Source organism: Canis lupus, chromosome 30, assembly GCF_011100685.1.
Source record: "Canis lupus familiaris isolate Mischka breed German Shepherd chromosome 30, alternate assembly UU_Cfam_GSD_1.0, whole genome shotgun sequence".
NCBI lineage: Eukaryota > Metazoa > Chordata > Mammalia > Carnivora > Canidae > Canis > Canis lupus.
Window position 1 is genome coordinate 11,403,751 of NC_049251.1, and position 21,625 is coordinate 11,425,375.

Sequence of the window (21,625 nt, forward strand, 5' to 3'; positions counted from 1 at the left end):
CACACTTAACTAATGGTAAGATTCAGGACTGATACTTCCCTATTATCCTTCAATAACTCCCTTAGGAGGCTACTCCATAACCTTGCATGCATATATTCTTTATATTGCCAACTTATAAAATTACGTATATCTAGATTTAATGGGAAAACCCAGACTTTTCCTTTAAAGCTTGATATCTAATCTTTTTATAGTTTTCTTTATACTTATTACCCACTTTTATTTCCCTCTTCTCTGCTTCATTCAGCAAATACTTGTTTAAAGGATGTACATTAGGCTAGTCCTAGATAATTTGTTAAGAATCTTTTATATGTAGTGTGCTGTTTTGTTGTTTTGATAGAAATTTGTGCACTAAAGACCTCAGTAGCAAATTATTAACTGAATTTATGCTTGTAGCATTATTATAATCTTGTTAACACAAGATAATTTGTAACTGTAATTGTTTGCTTCAGATATTGCTTGGAATCAGGGATTTTGTGAAGAGGAAGGAAATCTTATGAGGAAGAAACATTTTTAGTTTTATTTATAGTTCTTTTTTTTTTTTTGTGAGTAAGAATTGATTGCTGCAGTGAGGATTGTTTATGTTTTAGTGACATAGTTTTTTCTCTGGTCTCTGAGGAAAATGAGAAAAATTATGGTGTAGTTCAACAGAGTTTGAATTTTCTTTTGTGCCAGGTTACTGGAGTTACAGATAAGACTTTTGCCTTCAAGACTCTTACAGTCTAGTATAATTAAAGATACATAAATTATTTCAATAGGATTTGTTAAGAGCTTAGGTAGCGATAATCACAGGTTTACATAGGCTTAGGGATGTGGAGGTGGTTACTTAACTTACTGGAGTGCATGATACTTGAGCCAAGCTTTCAGTGATGAAGGTAAGAATTAGTTGAAAGAATGTTTGTGGTAAAGAGAAAAGCAGAAGCAGGATACATACAGCACAACGTGGCAGGAAACTATTACTATTGGACTGCAAAGAGTGGCACAGCAAATAGCAATGAAAAAAGGCTTGGAGAGGTAGATCGTGTAGGGTTTTATATATATATATGCCAGAGTTCAGTCTTTATTTTGAAGGCAGTTAATGAGAAGGAACAGGCAGATTTGTGGAGTGTGGAGGATGGATTTAAAGGGGACAGACTGAGAAATGATTTAGAGGTAAAATCATCAGGATGTGACGATTGACTCTCTGGGGGACAAGGGAGAGGAGGAATGAGCAGGATGTTTAGGATGATTTCTGGTTTGGTTGATTAGATAGATGGCAGTAGCATTACTTGTGATCAAGCATGTAGGAGGGGGTCCTGGCTGGCTCAGTCGTTAGAGCACGCATGTGGCTTTTGATCTTGGCTTTGTGAGTTTGAGCCCCACACTGGGTGTAGAAATTGCTTAAATAAATAAGCTTTTAAAATAGGAATATAGTAGGAAATATATAGTAGGAAGAGCAAGTCTGTGAATGAGGGTGGAAAAGTGAGTTCAGTTTTGGGTAAGTTGAATTTGCGGTGCCACATGTTGAGTGTGTTGAGAAGTGTTGAGAAGGCTGTTGGATGTGAATCTGAAATTTAGAGGTGATAGAGAAACTAGCAGAATTAACTTTGTAATTGGTAGTGAGCATTTGGAAGAGGCTTTTTTTTTTTTTTTTAAGATTTTATTTATTTATTCATGAGAGACACAGGCAGAGGAAGAAGCAGGCTCCATGCAGGGAGCCAAATGTGGGACTCCATCCTGGGACTCCAGGATCACGCTCAGCGGAAGGCAGATGCTAAACCACTGAGCCACCCAGGCATCCCTGGAAGAGGCTTTTCTTTTCACACCCTCACAACTTTCCCAATCCTTTTAACTGGCCTGCAGGTAAATAGAAAGCGAAGTTCATTGCCCAGTTTTAGATTGATGAGCAATCAGTTTTTTCTATTCCTGAAATGAGATCTGGTTTAAATGTTGAAGAAGTGGAAACGTTTTACATTATATACTCACCCCCTTCTGCAACATCAGGAGTTTGCACCCTTAATGTGTCATTGTCGTTAGTAGTATTTATTTCCATAGTGTACTCATTTCCCAATCTTGTTTTATTCTATATTACTGATAATAGGAAAGAACTTATCTAGTAATGGAGCTCCAGAGAACTTAAAGGATATGTTAAATTCTAACATAAATAGAATTATCAAGATGAGGCAGTATGTGCATATTCAAAATTCTTCCTTTTACATTTTAAGTTTAAATAATAATATTAGGTTATTGCAAGTGTTGAGTAGGCAGTATCTGACTGGTATTTGGCCCAGTTAATATGTACCATTTAATTTTGTTATCAGGGTAATGCTGACCTCATGAAAATGAGTTGGGAAGTGTTCCTTTCTGTTTTCTAAAAGAGTTTGTAGATTTGGTGTTTTTGTTTTAAATGTTTGGTAGGATTCTACAGTGAACTCATCTGCACCCCTGTGTTGAACACTTGTCCTATAATTTGAATTTTTATAGATAGATATAGGGCTGATCAGGTTACCTATTCTTTTTTTTTTTTTTAATTTTTATTTATTTATGATAGTCACACAGAGAGAGAGAGAGAGAGGCAGAGACACAGGCAGAGGGAGAAGCAGGCTCCATGCACCGGGAGCCTGATGTGGGATTCGATCCCGGGTCTCCAGGATCACGCCCTGGGCCAAAGGCAGGCGCCAAACCGCTGCGCCACCCAGGGATCCCCAGGTTACCTATTCTTGTGTGATCTCTTGTGTTCATGTTTTTTTAAGAATTTGACTTTCATCTAAATTGTTGAATATATGGACATAAAGTTTATAACATTCCAATATTGTTCTTACGTCTGCGGGGTGTGTAGTGATTTTCACCTTCCCATTCTTGATATTTGTAATTTGTGTCTTTTTTTCCTTAGTCTTGCTAGAGGTTTATCAATTTATTGATCTTTTCTAAAAATCAGCTTTTGATTTCATTGAGTTTTCTGTTTTTGACCTCATTGATTTTTGGTTCTGCTGAATGCTTTGTCTCTTGACAGTGGGTTGTATATTCTTTTTTTGTGTGTCTTGCAATATTTTATCGAACACTAGATATCATAAATAGGACAGTAAAGACTGAGTAGATAGAATATATATACCTGGAAAACTGCATACCTGGATTTTTTTTAGTGTAGCAGTCCGAATAAGCTGAGTTTTGGTTTTGTTGTTGCAAAGAATTTTTCTTTGCAAAGAGTATTTTAAATGCATCATTGATTGATTTCAAACTTCTCTAGTGTTACTTTGTGCTTAAGCTAGAAATGAAGGCAGGAGAGAAAGGGTTTTTCAGTTTTCCTGATTGACTCTCAATTTTTGGCTGTCCTTGTGTACTTGTACCTCTATGCAGACTGTAAATGCTCCTTATTCTCTTCCCATGGTAGATTACAGTTATTGATCTGTGTTTATTAGCCTGGTGATGAACTCAGGAATATCTCTGTTGTCCCAAGTCCAGTCTAAGTCAAGAGTAGGCTCTGTGTATCTGGACATCAGAATGGATCTCTTTCAGTAATTGCCCCTCTGTGCTAAATCAGGCCTTGCAACTTTTCAGGTCTTGTTTGTTTATTTATTTATTTTAAAGATTTGATTATTTATTTGAGAGAGAGAGAAAAAAAAAATGAGCAGGGGGAGGGGCAGAGGCAGACTCCCAGACGAGCAGGGAGCATGACGTGCGTGCCGCTCGATCCCAGAACCTGATCCCAGGTCTCGGAGATCATAATCTGAGTCAAAGGCAGATACTTAACTGACTGAGCTACCCAGGCCCTCCCATCCTTTACAGTTTTTGTTATCTTTTCCTCAAACCCCTCTTTTTCCCAACCCTGCTTATCTTTCCATTCCATTTCCTGAAAGGCCCAGAAAAACCAGGAAATACTAAAATTTTTATCTCAAATTTAGATGAAATATTTCTGTACTTTGTATATCTGACAGTCCACCATTTTTTAGTCTACAGGTTATTTTGTCAGTTCTTATAAGTAGTAAATATATGAACAGCAGAATAGGAGGGCAAATTTTACTTAGTCCCCTTTTCTGTACTGTTGTTCTTCCCCTTTATACAGAAGTTTGTTAAAAATTTTTTTAGAAAGAGATTTTGTTTTCCCATTCCAGAGTCTCCCTCTCTTACTCTCTTGGAAACCTTTACCTTACACTATCATTAGTGGCTTAGAAAAAAGGATTAGTGGAGATTTGTAGTTTTTTTTCCTTTTTAATTGTGGTTAAATATAAGATAAAATTTACCATTTTAACTGTGGTTTTTTTTTCCATTTTAACTGTTTTTAAATGTACAATTCGGTGGTATTAAGTACATTCATCTTGTGCAGCCATTACCACTATCCATCTCTAGAACTTTTTCTTCCTGATGTGAAAGTCCATATCTATTAAATAATAATCCTCTTTCCCCTCCTTCCCTCAGGCCCTGGCAACCACTATTCTACTTTATGTCTCTACTGAATTTGAGTAGGAACCTCATGTAAGTGAAATCATACAATATTTGTCCTTTTGTGACTGATTTATTTTCCTTAGCATAATGTTACCAAGTTTTATCCATGTTGTAGCATATTGCAGAATTTCTTCCTTTTTAGGGCTGAATAATATTCCATTGTATATGTATATCACATTTTGCTCATCCGTCTGTTGATAGACACTTTTGCTTTCACCTTTTGGCTGTTGTGAATAATGCTGCTGTGGCAATGGCTATGCAATTATCTGTTTGCTTTCAATTCTTTATAGAGTATATACCTAGAAGTAGAAATGCTAGATCATATGGTAATTCTATGTTTAATTTTTTGAGGAACTGCCATAGTACTTTCCACAGTGGCTGAATCAATTTGCATTTTTATCAGCAGTGTACAAGGATTCCAGTTTCTCCACATCCTTGTTGATACCTCTTATTTTCTGTTTTTTGATAATAGCCATCCTAATGAATATGAAGAGGTATCTCATTGTGGTTTTGGTTTGCATTTCTCTAATGATTAGTGATGTTCAGCATTTTTTGATGTGCTTATTTGTGTATCTTCTTTGGAGAAATATCTGTTCAAATCTTCTACCCAGTTTTGAACCAGGTTGCTTGATTTGTTGTTATTGTAGGAGTTTTTAAAATATATTCTGGATATTTAAACCTTTATGAGAGAGATGATTTGCACATATTTTCTTTTCTTTCATAGTTACCTTTTCACTGTTCATAGTGTCTTTTGATGCACAAAAGTTTTTAACTTTGATGTAGTCCAGTATATCATTTTTTTCTTTTGTTGCTTGTTGCTTTGGTGTCCTATCCAAGAAATCATTGCCAAATCCAGTGTCATGAGCTCATCCTCTGTTTTCTTTTCTTTTCTTTTTTTTTTAAAGATTTTGTTTATTTATTCATGAGAGACACAGAGAGAGGCAGAGACACAGGCAGAGAGAGAAGCAGAATCCATGAAGGGAGCCGGACGTGGGACTCGATCCCAGGACTCCAGGATCACACCCTGGGCCGAAGGCAGGCGCTAAACCGCTGAGCCACCCGGGCGTCCCTCATCCCCTGTTTTCTTCTGAGACTTTAACTCTTAGGGTCTTTGATCCATTTTGAGTTAGTTTTTTTGTACACTGTAAGGTAAGGATCAGTTTCATTTTTTGCATTTGAATATTCAGTTTTCCCAGCACTAGAGATAGTTTTGCTATCGATAGGCTTGGTGTAGAAATATGGAGTATAGTTTTCCACATGGTTGGTGTAATGATGTAGATTTTAGATTTTTCTTTTCTTTCTTAAAGATTTGTTTATTTTAGAGCCGGGGAAGGGGCAAATGGGGTGGGGGAGAAAGAGACTCCCCACTGAGCATGGAACCTGATTTGGGGCTGGGTTCTGGGACCCTGAGATTATGTCTTGAGCCAAAACCAAGAATCAGATACTTAAACAGCTGAGCCACCAGGGCTCTGAGCTACCCAGGTGTCCCTAGGTTTTTCTATTCAGTTACATTATGGGTAAAAATATACTATAGGAGCTACCCTGGAACTGTAACCCCCATTTGTAACACTATTTCAATGAGAAGTTTTATTTTGAGCTTCTAACTGCCAATTTGTAAACACAGCTGTTTGTAAGTTAACCCTATTTTAAGGCTTTGTATAGATAGGGGTTCAGCAGGAAAATCACTTGTGAATGACTATGTATTTAGAAAAGAGCAGAAGTAAGAACAAACTTTAGAGGCTAATGGAAATTAAATTTTTGGTACCTTTCTAATTAGCTTTTTGTTGGTGATAAATATACCATTTTTATATTGTCGGTTATTTTTTATTGAAATTACCTGGAAATTGTTACTTAAAACACTTCTGCCATTTTCTCCACCTCATTTTCCTCCATTGTAAGATGGAAATAATGGACACTACTTTATGTTGTTGAAAGATTAAGTGAAATAATGTGTTTACAAAGCACTTAGGACGGTCCCTTGTACCTAGCAGTTAATAAAGGATGGCTGTTGGTTATTATATCACTTTAACATTTTCCATATTCAGATCCATGTAGTTAAGATAGGTACTTTATTTTTGAAAAGGATAGGTTAAGGGTTGGTTTTCTGGAGTGGACAGCAAACTTACTAGAAAACCAATACGATACTTTTTACACCATGCTTTTTGGATTATGCTTGTGATGTGCTATAATAGTAGTGTGCTTGTTTGGATTATGTTTCAGTATTCAGTTAAGCATGGACATTTGGACCTTTATTTTAGGATTTTAGTAATCTGTAAGAAATGCCAGGAGATTAAATTAGCAAATATTTATTGAGATCCTTGGAAATACAAAGTATTTTTGAAGTGTTAGTCATAGTTCCATTCTTTTGTGGGGCAAATAATGCAAATATCTTCCTCTAAATTAAGCCATAATTGGCAAACTAAAAAAGTTATATTTGTTTTTAAGTATTAAAATGAAAAAACTTGGGCAGCCCTGGTGGCTTAACAGTTTAGCACCACCTTCGGCCTGGGGTGTGATCCTGGAGACCCGGGATTGAGTCCCACGTTGGGCTCCTTGCAGGGAGCCTGCTTCTCCCTCTGCCTGTGTCTCTGCCTGTGTGTGTGTCTCTCTCTCTCTGTCTCTCATGAATAAATAAATAGAATCTTTTTAAAAATTAAAAAAAATAAAATGAAAAAACTTTACAAGCTTTGAGTTTTTTTTTTTTAAGCTTTGAGTTTAAAACAAAAATTATGCTTAACTAAGTTGCTAGAATTCTTCTTAGAAATTCTTCTTTATTTTATTTATTTACTTTTTAAGTAGGCTCTATACCCAGTGTGGAGCCCAACACAGTGCAGGGGTTGAACTCATGACCCCTGAGATGAGATCAAAAGTCAGATGCTCAACTCACTAAGCCACTCAGGTACCCCTAGAAATTCTTCTTTATTAGATAAGGGAATTGATGGTGTAATATAGATTTTATTCAGTTGACTTTAAATTTTTTTGGTTAGAACATTTAACATTTATAAATATTTGCGTTGGGAAGTAGTGAACTTCAAGTCTCCTTAAGCATTTGAGCACATTCTAGGTACCGTTAGACAAGGAAAACTACCTGAAAGATTTCTGCTTTGGGGAAGTTGAACTAAAGTCTTTTTCAACTTTAGTGTTTTGATCCTTAGAAAAAAATGAGGAAAGGGCATACATAGGCATTTAATGAAATGAGAACTAGAGGTAGCCTATAAATATAATTAAAACATTTAATTTAACCAGTCATTACTACAATTTAAAGTCATTTTTTCTTTCAGTTAGCAAACATTTTAAAAATTAAAAATAAATTTTTTTTTTAAGATTTTATTTCATCCATTCATGATAGACATAGAGAGAGAGAGGCAGAGACACAGGCAGAGGGAGAAGCAGACTCCATGCTGAGAGCAGGCGCCAAGCCACCCAGGGATCCCCAAAAAGAAATTTTGATGTGCAAGATTCGGTATATGGACAGGTGGGGCCCTCTTTAAGTCTCTGTACATGTGTGCTACCTCAGCCAGGAATATGATTGTCCCAGCACCCCTGCAACTTTAGACTCTTAGAGCTGTTGGTCCTAATAGTTTGCCTGCCACAGAAATGATTACTTATACCGAAATTGTCACTTAAACTGAGGACACCACTCAGTGTGGTCATTGCTCAACTGCTTTAAATCATGTGAGTCTCTTTTTATGAAGACCTCAAAATTGGCAGTCCTGTAAGCCTGACAGACCATCTGAGCTTGCAGGTAGGTAGAGGATACCGGAGTAGAGCAGCCCCAGATAAGAATGACACAGACAGACTCTTAATATTCTTACCCAAATATGAGCAGTCTTATAAACATTCTCAGATTGTTACATGTCTTTGGTTGATTTCTAGAGTACTGAAATGGTGGCTTTTATTATTTTGTCCAACTGAATGGTTGCTCTTTGGGGAGATCTTTGACCTCTTAACCTGGCCAGAGTCAGAATTCCAGGGATTTTATCTTAACTTACTCAGTATCTCTGTCGTCTTGTTCCCTACTGTGTCTAGGTTCCTCAGGATCCAGTAGATGACAGACCTGGAATTAGAAATCTGGATATTAATTAGGTTTATTTCACAATAGTCTTACAATAGCAGTGCCGGTGCTGTTATCATATATATGATTATTGAAGCCATATGTATACTCTTTTTGCTGTGTTCTTTCTATTCATCCCTCACTTTTTTTTAAAAAAGATTTTATTTATTTATTCATAAAAACACACACACACAGAGAGGCAGAGGCACAGGCAGAGGGAGAAGCAGGCTCCATGCAGGGAGCCTGATGTGGGACTTGATCCAGGGTCTCCAGGATCAAACCCCGGGCTGCAGGGGGCACTAAACCGCTGCGCCACCGGGGCTGCCCTCATCCCTCACTTTTAAATAGTTAAGTATATTTATTTACATTGTCAGAGAATAGTTAAGTATATTTATTTACATTGTCAGAGAATATACATACTATACTCTCCCTTTCAACCTTCATTTTATTTTTGCTGAATGAGTAACTAACTACATGTTGTATGTTTGACACTATCAGTTCTTAAGCAATATCTGTAGTCAGTTTTTTCTTTTTTTTTTTTTTTTAAGATTTTATTTATTTATTCATGAGAGACACAGATAGAGACAGGCAGAGACACAGATAGAGGAAAAGCAGGCTCCATGCAAGAAGCCTGACGAGGGTCTTGATCCCGGGACTCCAGGATCACGCCCTGGGCTGAAGGCAAGCGCCAAACTGCTGAGCCACTCAAGGATCCCCCAATTTTGTTTGCTTAAGGGCTGATTGATTTTTTAAGAAGGGCTCCATGAACACAGTATAACTAGAGTTCTTGCTCATTGATAATAGTTTGTGGCCATTATTCTTGTTATCTTGGTTGAATATAAAATTCTTGGTTTCATGTTCTTTTCTTAATTATTTTAATATATCAGTGTTGCTATTGGAAAATTTAGAAGAGTTTTTTTTTTCCATTATAAAGTCACTTAGTGCATGCCTATATCAGAGGTCTGCAAACTGCTGCCCATGGGCTGACTACCTGTGTTTGTAAACACAATTTTATTGCTCGCAGCCATGCCCATTCACTGACATATTGTTTTGGATGCTTTTGTTGTACAGTGCCATAGATAATACTGAAACCAGTGAGCATGACCTAGACATTGATATTTGAATTTCATTTAACTTTAACCCTGTGGTCTGCAAGCCGAAAATATTTACTGCTCGCTTTATTTATTTATTTATTTATTTATTTATTTATTTATTTATTTATTTATTTGAGACACAGAGAGAGAGGCAGAGACACAGGCAGAGGAAGAAGCAGGCTCTATGCAGGGAGCCTGATGTGGGACTCGATCCTGGGACTCCAGATTCACACTCTGAGATGAAGGCAGAAGCTGAACTGCTGAGCCACCCAAGTGTCCCTACTGTATACTTTTATAAGAAAAAGTTTGCCTACATCTTGCTTAGATGCCCAAAGGATTTTTTCCCCTTTAAAGTTCAGAAAAGTCCTAGTAATTTCTATCAGACTATTTCTTCACATTTGCTATTCTCAGGTCTGTTTCTTTCAATATATAGTTTCATACTTTTTCTGATAAGTTCTCTTGTTTTTGAGTATCTGATCCATTTCCAATATTTACCAGTTTCTCTTCGATCTTTTTTTTTAAGATTTTTATTTTTTAGTAATCTCTATACCCAACATGGGGCTTGAACTCAAAACCCCAAGATCAGTTGCATGCTCCACCAACTCAGCCAGCTAGGTACCTCTTGAATCTTTTCTAATGTGTGAAAATATTCCTTCTTTGTTATGTTTATTTAATTCTTTGTTCCTTCTTTTTTGGTCTGTTTCTAAAATGAATTTAAAATTTTTTTTCTGTGTTCTTTCACTTCATTTCTCTCTCCTCAAATCTTGGTTAAAATTGTTAATAAGGGATCCCTGGGTGGCGCAGCGGTTTGGCGCCTGCCTTTGGCCCAGGGCGCGATCCTGGAGACCCGGGATCGAATCCCACGTCGGGCTCCCGGTGCATGGAGCCTGCTTCTCCCTCTGCCTGTGTCTCTGCCTCTCTCTCTCTCTGTGACTATCATAAATAAATAAAAATTTAAAAAAAAATTGTTAATAAAATTGGGACGTCTATGTGGCTCAGGGGTTAAGTGTCTGCTTTCGGTTCAGGGCTGATCCTGGAGTCCTGGGATCAAGTCCCATATAGGCCTCCCTGCATGGAGCCTGCTTCTCCCTTTGCCTGTGTCTCTGCCTCTCAATCTCTGTGTCTATCAAAAATAAATAAAATCTTTAAATAAAAATTTAGTATTAATGTCTTTAAGCTTGCTTGGAAATAGTGTGTAGTTGTGATCTGTTTTTGTGGACTTCTCTTTTGCAGTCGTCTTGTCTGTAGAAAGTTAGGGATTAAAAAAAAAAGAAAGTTAGGGATTAATTAGTTAATTAATTCAAAAAATAATATTCTATTTCTTTTTTTAAAGTAAGCTCCATATCCAACGTGGGGCTCAAATTCATGACCTCAGGATCAAGAGTCACGTACTTGGGGCTCCTGGGTGGCTAAGTGGTTGAACATCTACCTTTGGCTCGGGTCGTGATCCAGGGTCCTGGGATAGAGTCCACATCAGGCTCCTCGCAGGGAGCCTGCTTCTCCTTCTGCCTGTGTCTCTGCCTCTCTCTGTGTGTCTCTCGTGAATAAATTAAACATAATAATAATAAAGTCTTTTAAAAAAAAGTCACGTACTCTACCAACGAGCCCCCAAAAGGTAGAGGTTTTGTTCTGTGCTTCCTTTTTTTTTTTTTTTTTTTCTTATGATGACTATATGGGCTCTGATCTAATTTCTGTTACTTTTTAATGTGAAATTTGTTTTCTTGAACTTTTAAGAGGAGATTTAGTGCAAGACAGTTTTTGACTTAAATGGAGCTTTCTTTTATTTTCTTACTTCCTATGTTTGAAAATATGGAGGATTGCTTTCTTGAGATTGCTTAAGTTTATGTTCCTCTGCCCCCTTTTTTCTAGATGTTCTCTTTGCTTTTCTCATTTGATCCTGTCCTACGCTGTTTTTTTACTTAATATAGTTTCTTAGTGTTGAACCCTGTTGGTAGCTCTGGTAGTGAGGGTTTTTGTTGTTTCTGCTACTTTGTAATGGAAAATATCAAGCATATGCACAAAGTAAACAGAGTGGTATTATGAAGCCCATATGACCATTACTCAGTTTGAGTACTTAGTAACATTTTGTCCATCTTCTGGATCTGTGTCCCCACCTACTTCCACCTTCCTGCTACCTGGTTGGTATTATTCATAGGAACTTTTTGTAGGTATTTATTTTGGTAAAATTTACATACTTTGAAATACATAGATTTTAGCTATAAGTTTTGACAAATAGAGCCATATTCCATCACATATGTAATTTCTTTTCCCCCAAACAGCTTCTATTCTGATTTGTTTCTCCTTAGATTATTTTTGCCTCTAATAGAATTTCTCTTTAATGGTATCATCAAATGTGTATGTATTCTTTTGTGTCTGCCATTGCTCAGCATAATGTCAGAGATTCTTTCATGTTGATGATAATAATTGTTTGATTTTTATTCCACTGTGTGAAAAGACCACAGTATTCATGTTTCTGTCCCTGAGCATTTTTGTTGTTTCCAGTTTGGGACTACTATAAATAAAGCCTACCATGAACATTTTTGTAAAGTATGCTGTGGACACGTTTACAGAAGATAAAAACATAGAAGTGAAAAAATTACTGTATCAAGGGGCAAGATGTTGTTTAATAGAAATTTACCAAAAACCTAACATCCCATTAGTAGAATATGAGAGTGCTCATTGTTCCACATCCTTACTCCCATGTATTATTGTCAGTCTTTTTAATTTTTGCCTTTCAAGTACATATGGATTAGTATGCTGTTTTGATTTTAATTTGCACTTCTGATGGGGAATTATATTGAGCATCATTTCATATGTTTGTGGCCAAACATCTAGCTTTTATGAAGTGTCTTCTCAGGTCTTTTTAATTTTTATGAAGTCTAGTAACCTAGTTTTTGCTTTTATGGTTTCTACTTTTGTGGTTATTCTTCATATATATATATATATATATATATATATATATATATATCTCCTCTGGATAGAGATAGTTTTACTTTTTCCTTTCTAATGTGAATTTCTTTTCTTTTTACTTGTCTTTCTAATTCCATGACATGAACCTCTAGTAAAATGTTGAATAGAAATGGTGAGTGTAGACAGCCTTGTCTTATTCTTGACCTTAGTTAAGAAAGCATTTAGCTTTTCTTTCTTTCTTTTTTTTAACAATTTTATTTATTTCTTTGAGAGAATGAGAGAGCATATGTGTACTTGCACATGCAGGGGGAGGGATAGAGGGAGAAACAGACTCCCTGCTGAGTGGGGAGGCCAGTGTAGGACTCCATCCCGGGACTCCAGGATCATGACCTGAACCAAAAACAGACGCTTTGGTGCCTTGCATTTAGTTTTTCATTATGCAGTATGATGTTAGCTGTGGGGTTTTTGTAGATGCCTTTTCTCAGATTTAAGTTCTGTTCTATTGCCGGTTTTTTTTAGTATTTTTATTGTGAAAGGGTGTTGAGTTTGGTCAGATGCTTTCTTTTTTTTCTGCATCATTTGAGATAATCATATGGGATTTTTCCTTTGCATCTATGTGCCTAAGGGATATTGACTGGTAGTTTTACTTTTCTTGTAGTGTCTTTGACTTTAGTATCAGAGTAATGCTGACCTCATAGATTGAGTTGGGAAGTGTTCCACAATTTTTTGAAAGGATTTGAGAAGGATTGGTGATAATTCTTTTTTTTTCTTTTTAAGATTTTATTTATTTATTCATGGGAAACACAGAGAGAGGCAGAGACATAGGCAAAGGTAGAGGCAGGCTCCCTCCAGGGAGTCTGATGTGGGACTTGATCCCGAAACCCCAGGATCAAGCCCTGAGTGGAAGGCAGGTGCTAAACCGTTGAGCCACCCAGGTGTCCTGGTGATAATTCTTTAAACATTTGGGGGACACCTGGGTGGCTCAGCAATTGGGCATCTGCCTTTGGCTCAGGGCATGATTCCGGTCTGGGGATCGAGTCCCATGTTGGGCTCCCTGCATGGAGCCTGCTTCTCTCTCTGCCTGTGTCTCTGCCTCTCTCTCATGAATAATTAAATAAATCTTTAAAAAAAAAATTTGGTAAAATTCACTAGTGAAGAAACCCTCTGGTCCTGGACTTTGCTTTTGAGAAGTTTTTTTTGTCTTGTCTTTCTTTCTTTCTTTCTTTCTTTCTTTCTTTCTTTCTTTCTTTCTTTCTTTCTTTCTCTCTCTCTCTCTCTCTCTCTCTCTCTCTCTCTCTCTTTCTTCCCTTTAGGGATTTATTTATTTATTTATTTATTTATTTTTATTTTTTATTTTTTTTATTCATAGACACAGAAAGAGAGGCAGAGACACAGGCAAAGGGAGAAGCAGGCTCCATGCAGGAAGCCTGATCACACCAGGATCACACCCCAGGCTGCAGGCAGCACCAAACTGCTATGCCACCGGGGCTGCCCCCCCTTTAGGGTTTTATTAAGTATTCTCTACACCCAAAGTGGGCCTCAATCTCTCAACCTAGAGATCAAGAATTGCATGCCAGCCAGGCTCCCCTGAGAAGTTTTTTTTTTTTTTTTTAAGATTTTATTTATTTATTCATGAGAGACAGAGAGAAAGGCAGAGGCACAGGCAGAGGGACTCGATCCCACGTCTCCAGGATCATGCCCTGGGCCAAAGGCGGCACTAAACCGCTGAGCCACCCAGGCTGCCCTCCCCTGAGAAGTTTTTAAAGAAATTATGACTACTTATTCAACTTTACTTAAGAGTGTTTTGAATTATTTTTCTTGAGCCCATTTTACTTATATCTTTATAGAAATTGATCCATCTCATCTAAGTTACTGGATTTGTTGGTGTGCAGTTGTTCGTAGTATTCCATTAAAATTATTTTTATTTCTGTAGTTTGGTATTAATGACCCATCTTTCACTCCTGACTTTAGTAGGTTGAGTTTTTTTCTTGGCTAGTCTAATTTAAGGTGTGTCAATTATGTTGATCTTTTCAAAGAAAAAACTTTTGGCCTCATTAAGGTTTTTTTTCTGTCTTTTTAAATCATCCATTTGACTAATTTCTGTTTTATTTTTTATTTCCTTCCTTCTGCTTGCTTTAGATTTAGTTTGCTTTTCTCTTTATAGTTTCTTTTTTTTTTTTTTTTTATTTATTTATGATAGAGAGAGAGAGAGAGAGAGGCAGAGACATAGGCAGAGGGAGAAGCAGGCTCCATGCACCGGGAGCCCGACGTGGGATTCGATCCCGGGTCTCCAGGATCGTGCCCTCGGCCAAAGGCAGGCGCCAAACCGCTGCGCCACCCAGGGATCCCCTCTTTATAGTTTCTTATGAAAAGTTTTGTTATTGAGTTGAGGTCTTTTTCTAATATAAGCATTTACGTAAATTGCCCTCTAAGCACAGTTTTGGGAGCATCTCATAAGTCTTGGTGTGTTTTGATTTTGTTTTGTTTCATCCTGAAGTATTTTCTAATTCTCGTGATTTCTTTTTTGACACGGTGCTTACATATTTAGGAGTTTGTTGTTTAATTGCTGCATGATTGTTAATTTCTCAAGTTTCTTTCCTTGTGATTTCTAATTTCATTCCAGTGTGGTTGGAAACCGGATACTTGTATGATTTCAGTCCTTTTCAGTTTATTGAGACTTGTTTTGTGTCCTAAAATGTAGTCTATCCTGGACAATGTTCTGTATTCTGTTGTTGTTGAATGGAATGTTCCATGTGTGTCTCTTAGGTCTAGGGAATTGTTCATGTCTTTGATTTCTTTATTGATCTTTTGTCTAGTTCTATTCATTATTGAAAGTGAGGTATTGAAATATCTACCTATTGTGGAATTGTCCATTTTTCACTTTTGTTTGGCAGTTTTTACTTCTTGTATTTTGAGACTCTGGTGTGAGGTACATATATGTTTATAATTTCCCTCTAAATGCTGCTTATTACATCCCACAAATTTTCATATGCTGCTGTTTTGTTTTGTTTTATTTTTTTCTCCAAAATATTTTGTATTTCCCTTGTGGTTTTCTTTTCTTTCTTTTCTTCTTTTACTAACGATTTTATTAATAAATATATTTTACATTTACATTTTTCAAATATTTGGTACTTTTTAAGATTCTTTGTTTTTGATTTTATAATTGTGGTCAGAGAATATATTCTTTAAAATTTTCTTTATATTTATTTAGACTTGTTTTACATTTCTGCATGTGGTGTGTCTTGGTAAGTATTTCATGAAAAATTGAAAAGTATATGTTTTCTTCATCTCTTGTGTGAGTAGTTTGTTTTTAAAGTTCATGAGGGCTTAACTGCTCCAGCCTTTTTAGCTGCCCTTTTTTTTTTTTTTAACACACTTGCAATTTTATTTTTTCTTTGGCGTTAGAGTTGAGGGGAAACAGAGGTTTTGGCTGAGAAATAAACTTCTTTGCTGAAATTACATACTGAAAATTTTAAATAAGTAGTAGAAGATGGAGAAGATAGGTAGTTGGTAAACTGGGACCTAAAGTTGCTATCTCACTTCTGCCACCATGACTTCCTGTTATAGACCAAATTATAATAGGGAAGGGAGCTATTCTTTATTTTGCTTGTTAAAGTCTAGGTAAGACATGAAGGGGGAAGTGCCCTTGCAAGCTTCCAAGAATGAGAGGCACAAGTCCATTTATTCTACTGTCTCTATCTGAGGTACAATCCCTAAGACTACTATGAAAGAGTAGAAGGTAGTTATATGGACTCAATTTGCTCCCAGACTTTTTCCAAAGCTTAGCTTAGCTTTGTTTTGCTCTGCTCTGCTCTTCTCTTGCTTTGCCTTGCCTTTTTAAGATTTTATTTACCCATTTGAGAGAGAGAGAGAACATGAGCAGTGGGGAGGGGCAGAGGGAGAAGCAGACTCCCTGCTGAGCAGGGAGCCTCTGCTGGGCCACACCCCAGGACCCTGGGAATATAGCCCTAGCTGAAGGTAGGCGCCCAATGGACTGAGCTACCCAGGAGCCCCTCCAGAGCTTTTCTATCCTCCTGTCATTGATGAACAAGGCAAGGGAAGACCAAGGCCATACCCACGATGGCCCCTTCAGATTTCCAGAATAAGTGTTGTTCTATCAGAGCTGAGCAGCAGCTTTTGAATTCATTCCTCTTAGATATATGACTTTCTCCCCATACCCTGTGGAAACACACTTTGGTGGGTTTAGCCTGAAAATTAGAACATGGAGCATATTCTTCCGCAGCAGCCAGCACAGCAAATTTGAGGTGCTCACCAACAGCTTCTCTGCCCACATAAGAGCCTCTGCTTGGGAGAGCTTTAAGATGAAAGCACAGAGCAACCAGCAGAGGTGGCTGCCCTGGGGGAGGCCATGCTTCCCTGTGCCCATAGGCAGGGAGTGCTTAGTGTTGTACCTTTCTGGACAGAGGGACCTACTTGATTGGCCTCATGCCTCCAACAGCCCTCTGGCAGGTTCCAGGTCAGGGCTGCAAAATGCTAGAATTGCCTATCAGGGCACAGGCTTTATTGGCATGTCCTCATGGCCATGGGGAGAAAAGCCAACACACATTTGTTGGGTGGGGCTGTGAGCTTACTTGCTCACACCTGCATGGCCCTCCAGAACGGCATATGGTCTGGCACTGCGTCACCTCTGGGGGCCTTCCTTGTCCAGCCATCTTGCCCCGTGGAGCCTTTTTAGGCATATCAAGTACACCTTTTACAATTCACTGTTGGGATGGACAAAAACCTACTTTTCAGGTCCTTCTTTAAATGCTCTTGTCTTTTTTCCAGTAAATGCCTGCTGGTTATTTTTAACTTAAAGGACCTTTCTCCTAAGCTTTCCCAGGACTATCTTCATTGTTTTCATGGGGAATGATCTAGTATTTTATATGTACATTATGATATGTATACTTATCTGACAGACTTTTTGATTCTCGTGGGCATAGGTTATAATTTTTATCCTTAATGTTCTAGTAGCAGGTGACCAATAAGTATTTAAGTTTTAAACAAGTTTAAACTTGCTGAGACTGGATTTACATATATATATATATATATATATATATATATATATACTTTTAGTTTTTTAAGACCTATATTATATCAATGTATTATTTCATAAGATTTTATCATTTCCATTTAATGATTTTGGGTTTAAGATAGATTCGTTCTTGGGTATTTTTTTTACAAATTTTTATAAGTATTACAGCAATTGGTTAAAAACAGTTTTGAGAAATTCCCTCTTGCATTTTCTATATGAGCATTTTCCTTTTCTAAGGAGTGCTGTGCTCGGTAACTAAGGCATTAAGTCAACATTTATGCACTCTAAATAGGGTTTTAAAGTAAATAATACATACCTTGAATGATAAAAACACCTTTGAAGTTAACATGGACTGTGTAGGAGAAAAGACAGTATTTTTTTATTTTGGGATAGCAACTTAAAACTGAACACTATTTGCTGACAGGAAAAAAAATAGTTGTTTGTGAAGATATTTAGGGACTCCTCTGGTGAATCCTTTGAGTTTGGGGTTTTTGTTAGAGTAGATTTTGTATACATAACTTTCTAAAAGTTTCTAACTTTTTTTTCTGTGACTGTTATATTGAATTGGTAAAGACACAATGTCTTAAGCTTCTTAATTGGTCGGTGAAGACTCTAACCTTTGCCAGGAATTTCTGCATCTTTAGGAGTTTAGAATGCTTAAATGGGGTTAGACTTTTCTGTGAATGCCTTCACTGTTGTTAGTAGCATTATTTTTCTTTGCACTTTAGACTTTTCTAATTCCTTTTTCATTTTGAGGCTCAGGATGGTAAATGAATGTATTCTTTATACAGGTGAGAAAACAAGTGACTATAGTTCAGCTATGATTGAAATAGATTAGAATTCACATTTCTTAATTCTTAGTTTGGTAGTTTTTATATTCTGTTTCAGATTCTAATTTAGGGTATGTACTTTAATATTTGTGTCTTGATACAGTTTTGTCAGCCATTAATTTTCTCATCGAGAAAGTAAGAGTTCCAAGTGGATTGTCTCATACTTTCTTTCTAGTGTGAATTCAATTTTTAAAGTATCATTATGGGGGCGCCTGGGTGCTCAGTTGGTTAAGCATCTGCCTTCAGCTTAGGTCATGATTGGGGTCTTGAGATCGAGCCCCACTTTGGGCTTCCTGCTCAGCAGGAGTCTGCTTCTCCCCACCTGCTGGTGCTCTCTCTTGCTCTCTCTCTCTCACTTTCTCAAAGAAATAAATAAATACAATCTTTTTTTTTTTTTAAAGTAAAGTATCATTATGTGTGGTAAGATCAAATGATCCTATAAATTGAATGATCCAGGGGTGCCTGATTGGCTCAGTTGGTTAAGTGTTTGCCTTCAACACAGGTCATGACCCCCAGGGTCCTGGGATCGAGTTCCACATCGGGCTCACCACTCAGCGGAGAATCTGCTTTTCCCTCTGCTCCTCCTTGCTCATACTCTCTCTCAAATTAAGTAAAATATTTTTAAAAATATTGAATGATCGAACTGCTCTTCTTACACTTGTATGATTGTTGATCATTAGAATCATGCTCATGTAATTCATTCATTCACTGAGGATTTTTGCACTGCATTGTGAGCTCCAGAAGTCAAAAACCTTCCATATGTTGTTTATTCTTTGCTAGGTACTTAACCTAGCCCAGTGTCTTGAATATGTTAAGTGCTTAATAATTATTTGTTGAATGATTAAATGAATGATAATGTCAGCATGAGTGGTGGCAGCATAGTGCTGTGGAAAGAGTATGCACATTTATGTATGTATGAATGAGAGAGAAAATCTTAAGCGGGTTCCATGCCTGGCACAGAGCCCAACACAGGACTTGATTTCACAACCCTGATATCATGACCTGAGTCAGAACCAAGAGATGGATGCTGAGGTGCCTGGGTGCCTGTAAAGCATCTGCCTTTGGCTCAGGTCATGGTCTCTAGGTCCTGGGATTGAACCTCGAGTCATGCTTCCTGCTCCTAGGGAGTCTGCTTCTTTGTCTCTCCCTCTGTCTCACCCACTGCTCATTCTCTCTCTCTCTCTCTAATAAAATCTTTATAAAAAAGAGAAAAGAGTTGAATGCTTAACCTTTGATACTGAGCCACCCAGGCACCCTGATGTTACTCCCATTTTTATTAGATCATAGGGTATAATATTTTAGAAGTTGTTGGAAAGGGTGTAATATTTTAGAAGTTGTTGGGAAGGTAAAAGTTCAAAGCAGTTTTCCACTTAAAAATGTTGGTTTCTTACTTTAATCCCTAGAGACTTGGAGCAAGAGATTTTTCTTACATAAGCTGGCATGTTTGGGTATGCTAGGTTTAATTGTAATAACCTTTGTTATTTTTCTCTTACAGTTTTATATGTGGCACTCATAAAAGATGAGGCTGAGAACACGGAAGGCTTCTCAGCAATCAAATCAAATTCAAACACAACGCACTGCTAGAGCAAAGAGGAAATATTCAGAGGTTGATGATAGCCTGCCTTCAGGAGGAGAAAAAACACCGAAAAATGAAACCGGCTTGTTGTCTTCAATTAAAAAATTCATTAAAGGAAGCACACCCAAGGTAATGGTTTTACCTTGTACTTACATCATTAAAATTAAAGTATAGATTGTTTTATTTAAGCATGCAGAGATGAGAAATGTATTGCTAGTAGATTAAAGAAATGTCTACATTTTGTTACTTTAAGAGTAATAACATGAACAACATTTTATGGCCATTCAGGAAAGCATTATTTATTCTATTTAACTGATCCATTTAGCCTTCTTCTTTTTTTTTTTTCTTTTTAGCATAGTATTAGGAAAAATAAAATTTTTCTTTATTTTATGTGAGTTTCTTTTACTTCCATTTTTTTCATATCAAAGAAAATTTAAATTTTCTTGTTAATATTTTTAATACAGTGTCTAATTAGTGAAATAAATTCTCTGAATTCTAACACGTGTATAATGACAATAGTATTACTTTATTAAAGAGGAAAAGTTATTAAAGACAAAATGATCACATGCTCCACATTCATACTTTGGACCAGCTTGATCTGAGGAAACTCATATACCCCTCTGAATCTCAAGAAAACAATAGTAAGATGGGACTAGTTCTAACTACTTTTTTGTTCATAGTTGTTTTTACATTAGATGGCAAACAGAAAAAGGAGTTTGAGAAATTTTAATATACTCTATAAATAGTGTTGTTATTATATAATGTAGACATTAATGAAAAATACAAGATTTTGGTTAAAAAAAGAAAGAAACTTGATAGATAGGTTTTTCCTCTGTCTTCTGACTTCTGTTTATATTCTTTTGATCTGGGCATTCTTCTCTTAATTTGGCACCATAGCATAGCATATCATGCTTTTTTATCCCTTAGTAGTAAGATCTATCTTTGTTGGTTAGCAAATTTTTGCCCATGTCAACTACACATTCAGGGTTTTCCTACAGAAATTTTTAAGTTTCTTTGTATAAATTTCAAAATCTTGCAATTTTCATTAATGTCTGCTTAAAGGTTTAAATAAGATAGGGCCAGTAAAAACCTGTTTGCAAGCTGACCTTTTATTCACGAATTTTGAGGGGCAAGAATTTTCCTCCAGCTACAAATTCATTTAATTGTACTGTTAATCATCTAGATTTTTTTACTGTATTCTATAAGGTTATTATGAAAATTAGTATTGGAATGTCTTGCTAAGATCAAGGTATACTATTTGTTGTTTTTCTCCTCCCAGGCTACTAATCCTGTTAGAAGTTAAATGATTAGCTTGTCATGTATTATTCCTCTTGAGCTTATACTGTCTTCTAATTGTTGTTTTTTTATCCCATTGTCATTAAATCATCTCTTTGATAATATATTCTAAAGTTTTATTGAGAATCTGTACAATGCTTTCTTATGTTCAGTATCTTAAGTATAGGTTGTTTATTTCAAAATTTGGGTAGGAGTTGGCAAGTAATGTTTATTGAGTATATTTGTTAGGTGCTTTATATTTAGTAGTTCCTTAACTCCTATCTTTTGATATTTTATAGAAGAGAAACATTTAGGCGTAATGAATATAGATAACTTGTACAATGTCCGTAACAACAATAATTGTAATAAATGTCCAGGATAAAAACGAACAATAAAGAACAAATAGAACAGTAATTACTATCATTTATTAAA

The 21,625-nt window shown here is 36.6% G+C and overlaps 1 protein-coding gene and 1 long non-coding RNA gene across 8 annotated transcripts in view; one reads left to right on the plus strand and one right to left on the minus strand.

The window, feature by feature from the left end:
- LOC111093274 overlaps positions 1 to 21,625 on the minus strand; it is a 100,287-nt gene that overhangs the window by 10,673 nt on the left and 67,989 nt on the right. The window contains exon 4 of the long non-coding RNA XR_005381563.1: positions 8,412 to 8,476. This is a non-coding gene — a long non-coding RNA (uncharacterized LOC111093274). The remainder of the gene's footprint in view (positions 1 to 8,411; positions 8,477 to 21,625) is intronic.
- CTDSPL2 (CTD small phosphatase like 2) overlaps positions 1 to 21,625 on the plus strand; it is an 88,169-nt gene that overhangs the window by 8,302 nt on the left and 58,242 nt on the right. For 4 of the 7 annotated variants that reach the window (XM_038580286.1, XM_038580285.1, XM_038580280.1 and 1 more), the window contains exon 2: positions 19,838 to 20,047. In XM_038580286.1, coding sequence (XP_038436214.1) covers positions 19,862 to 20,047 — 186 coding nt within the window. In that variant the 5' untranslated portion in view covers positions 19,838 to 19,861. Of the gene's footprint in view, positions 1 to 4,392; positions 4,450 to 19,837; positions 20,048 to 21,625 lie in introns of all 7 variants that reach the window. The other 3 variants (XM_038580281.1, XM_038580282.1, XM_038580283.1) reach the window with 1 other exon arrangement.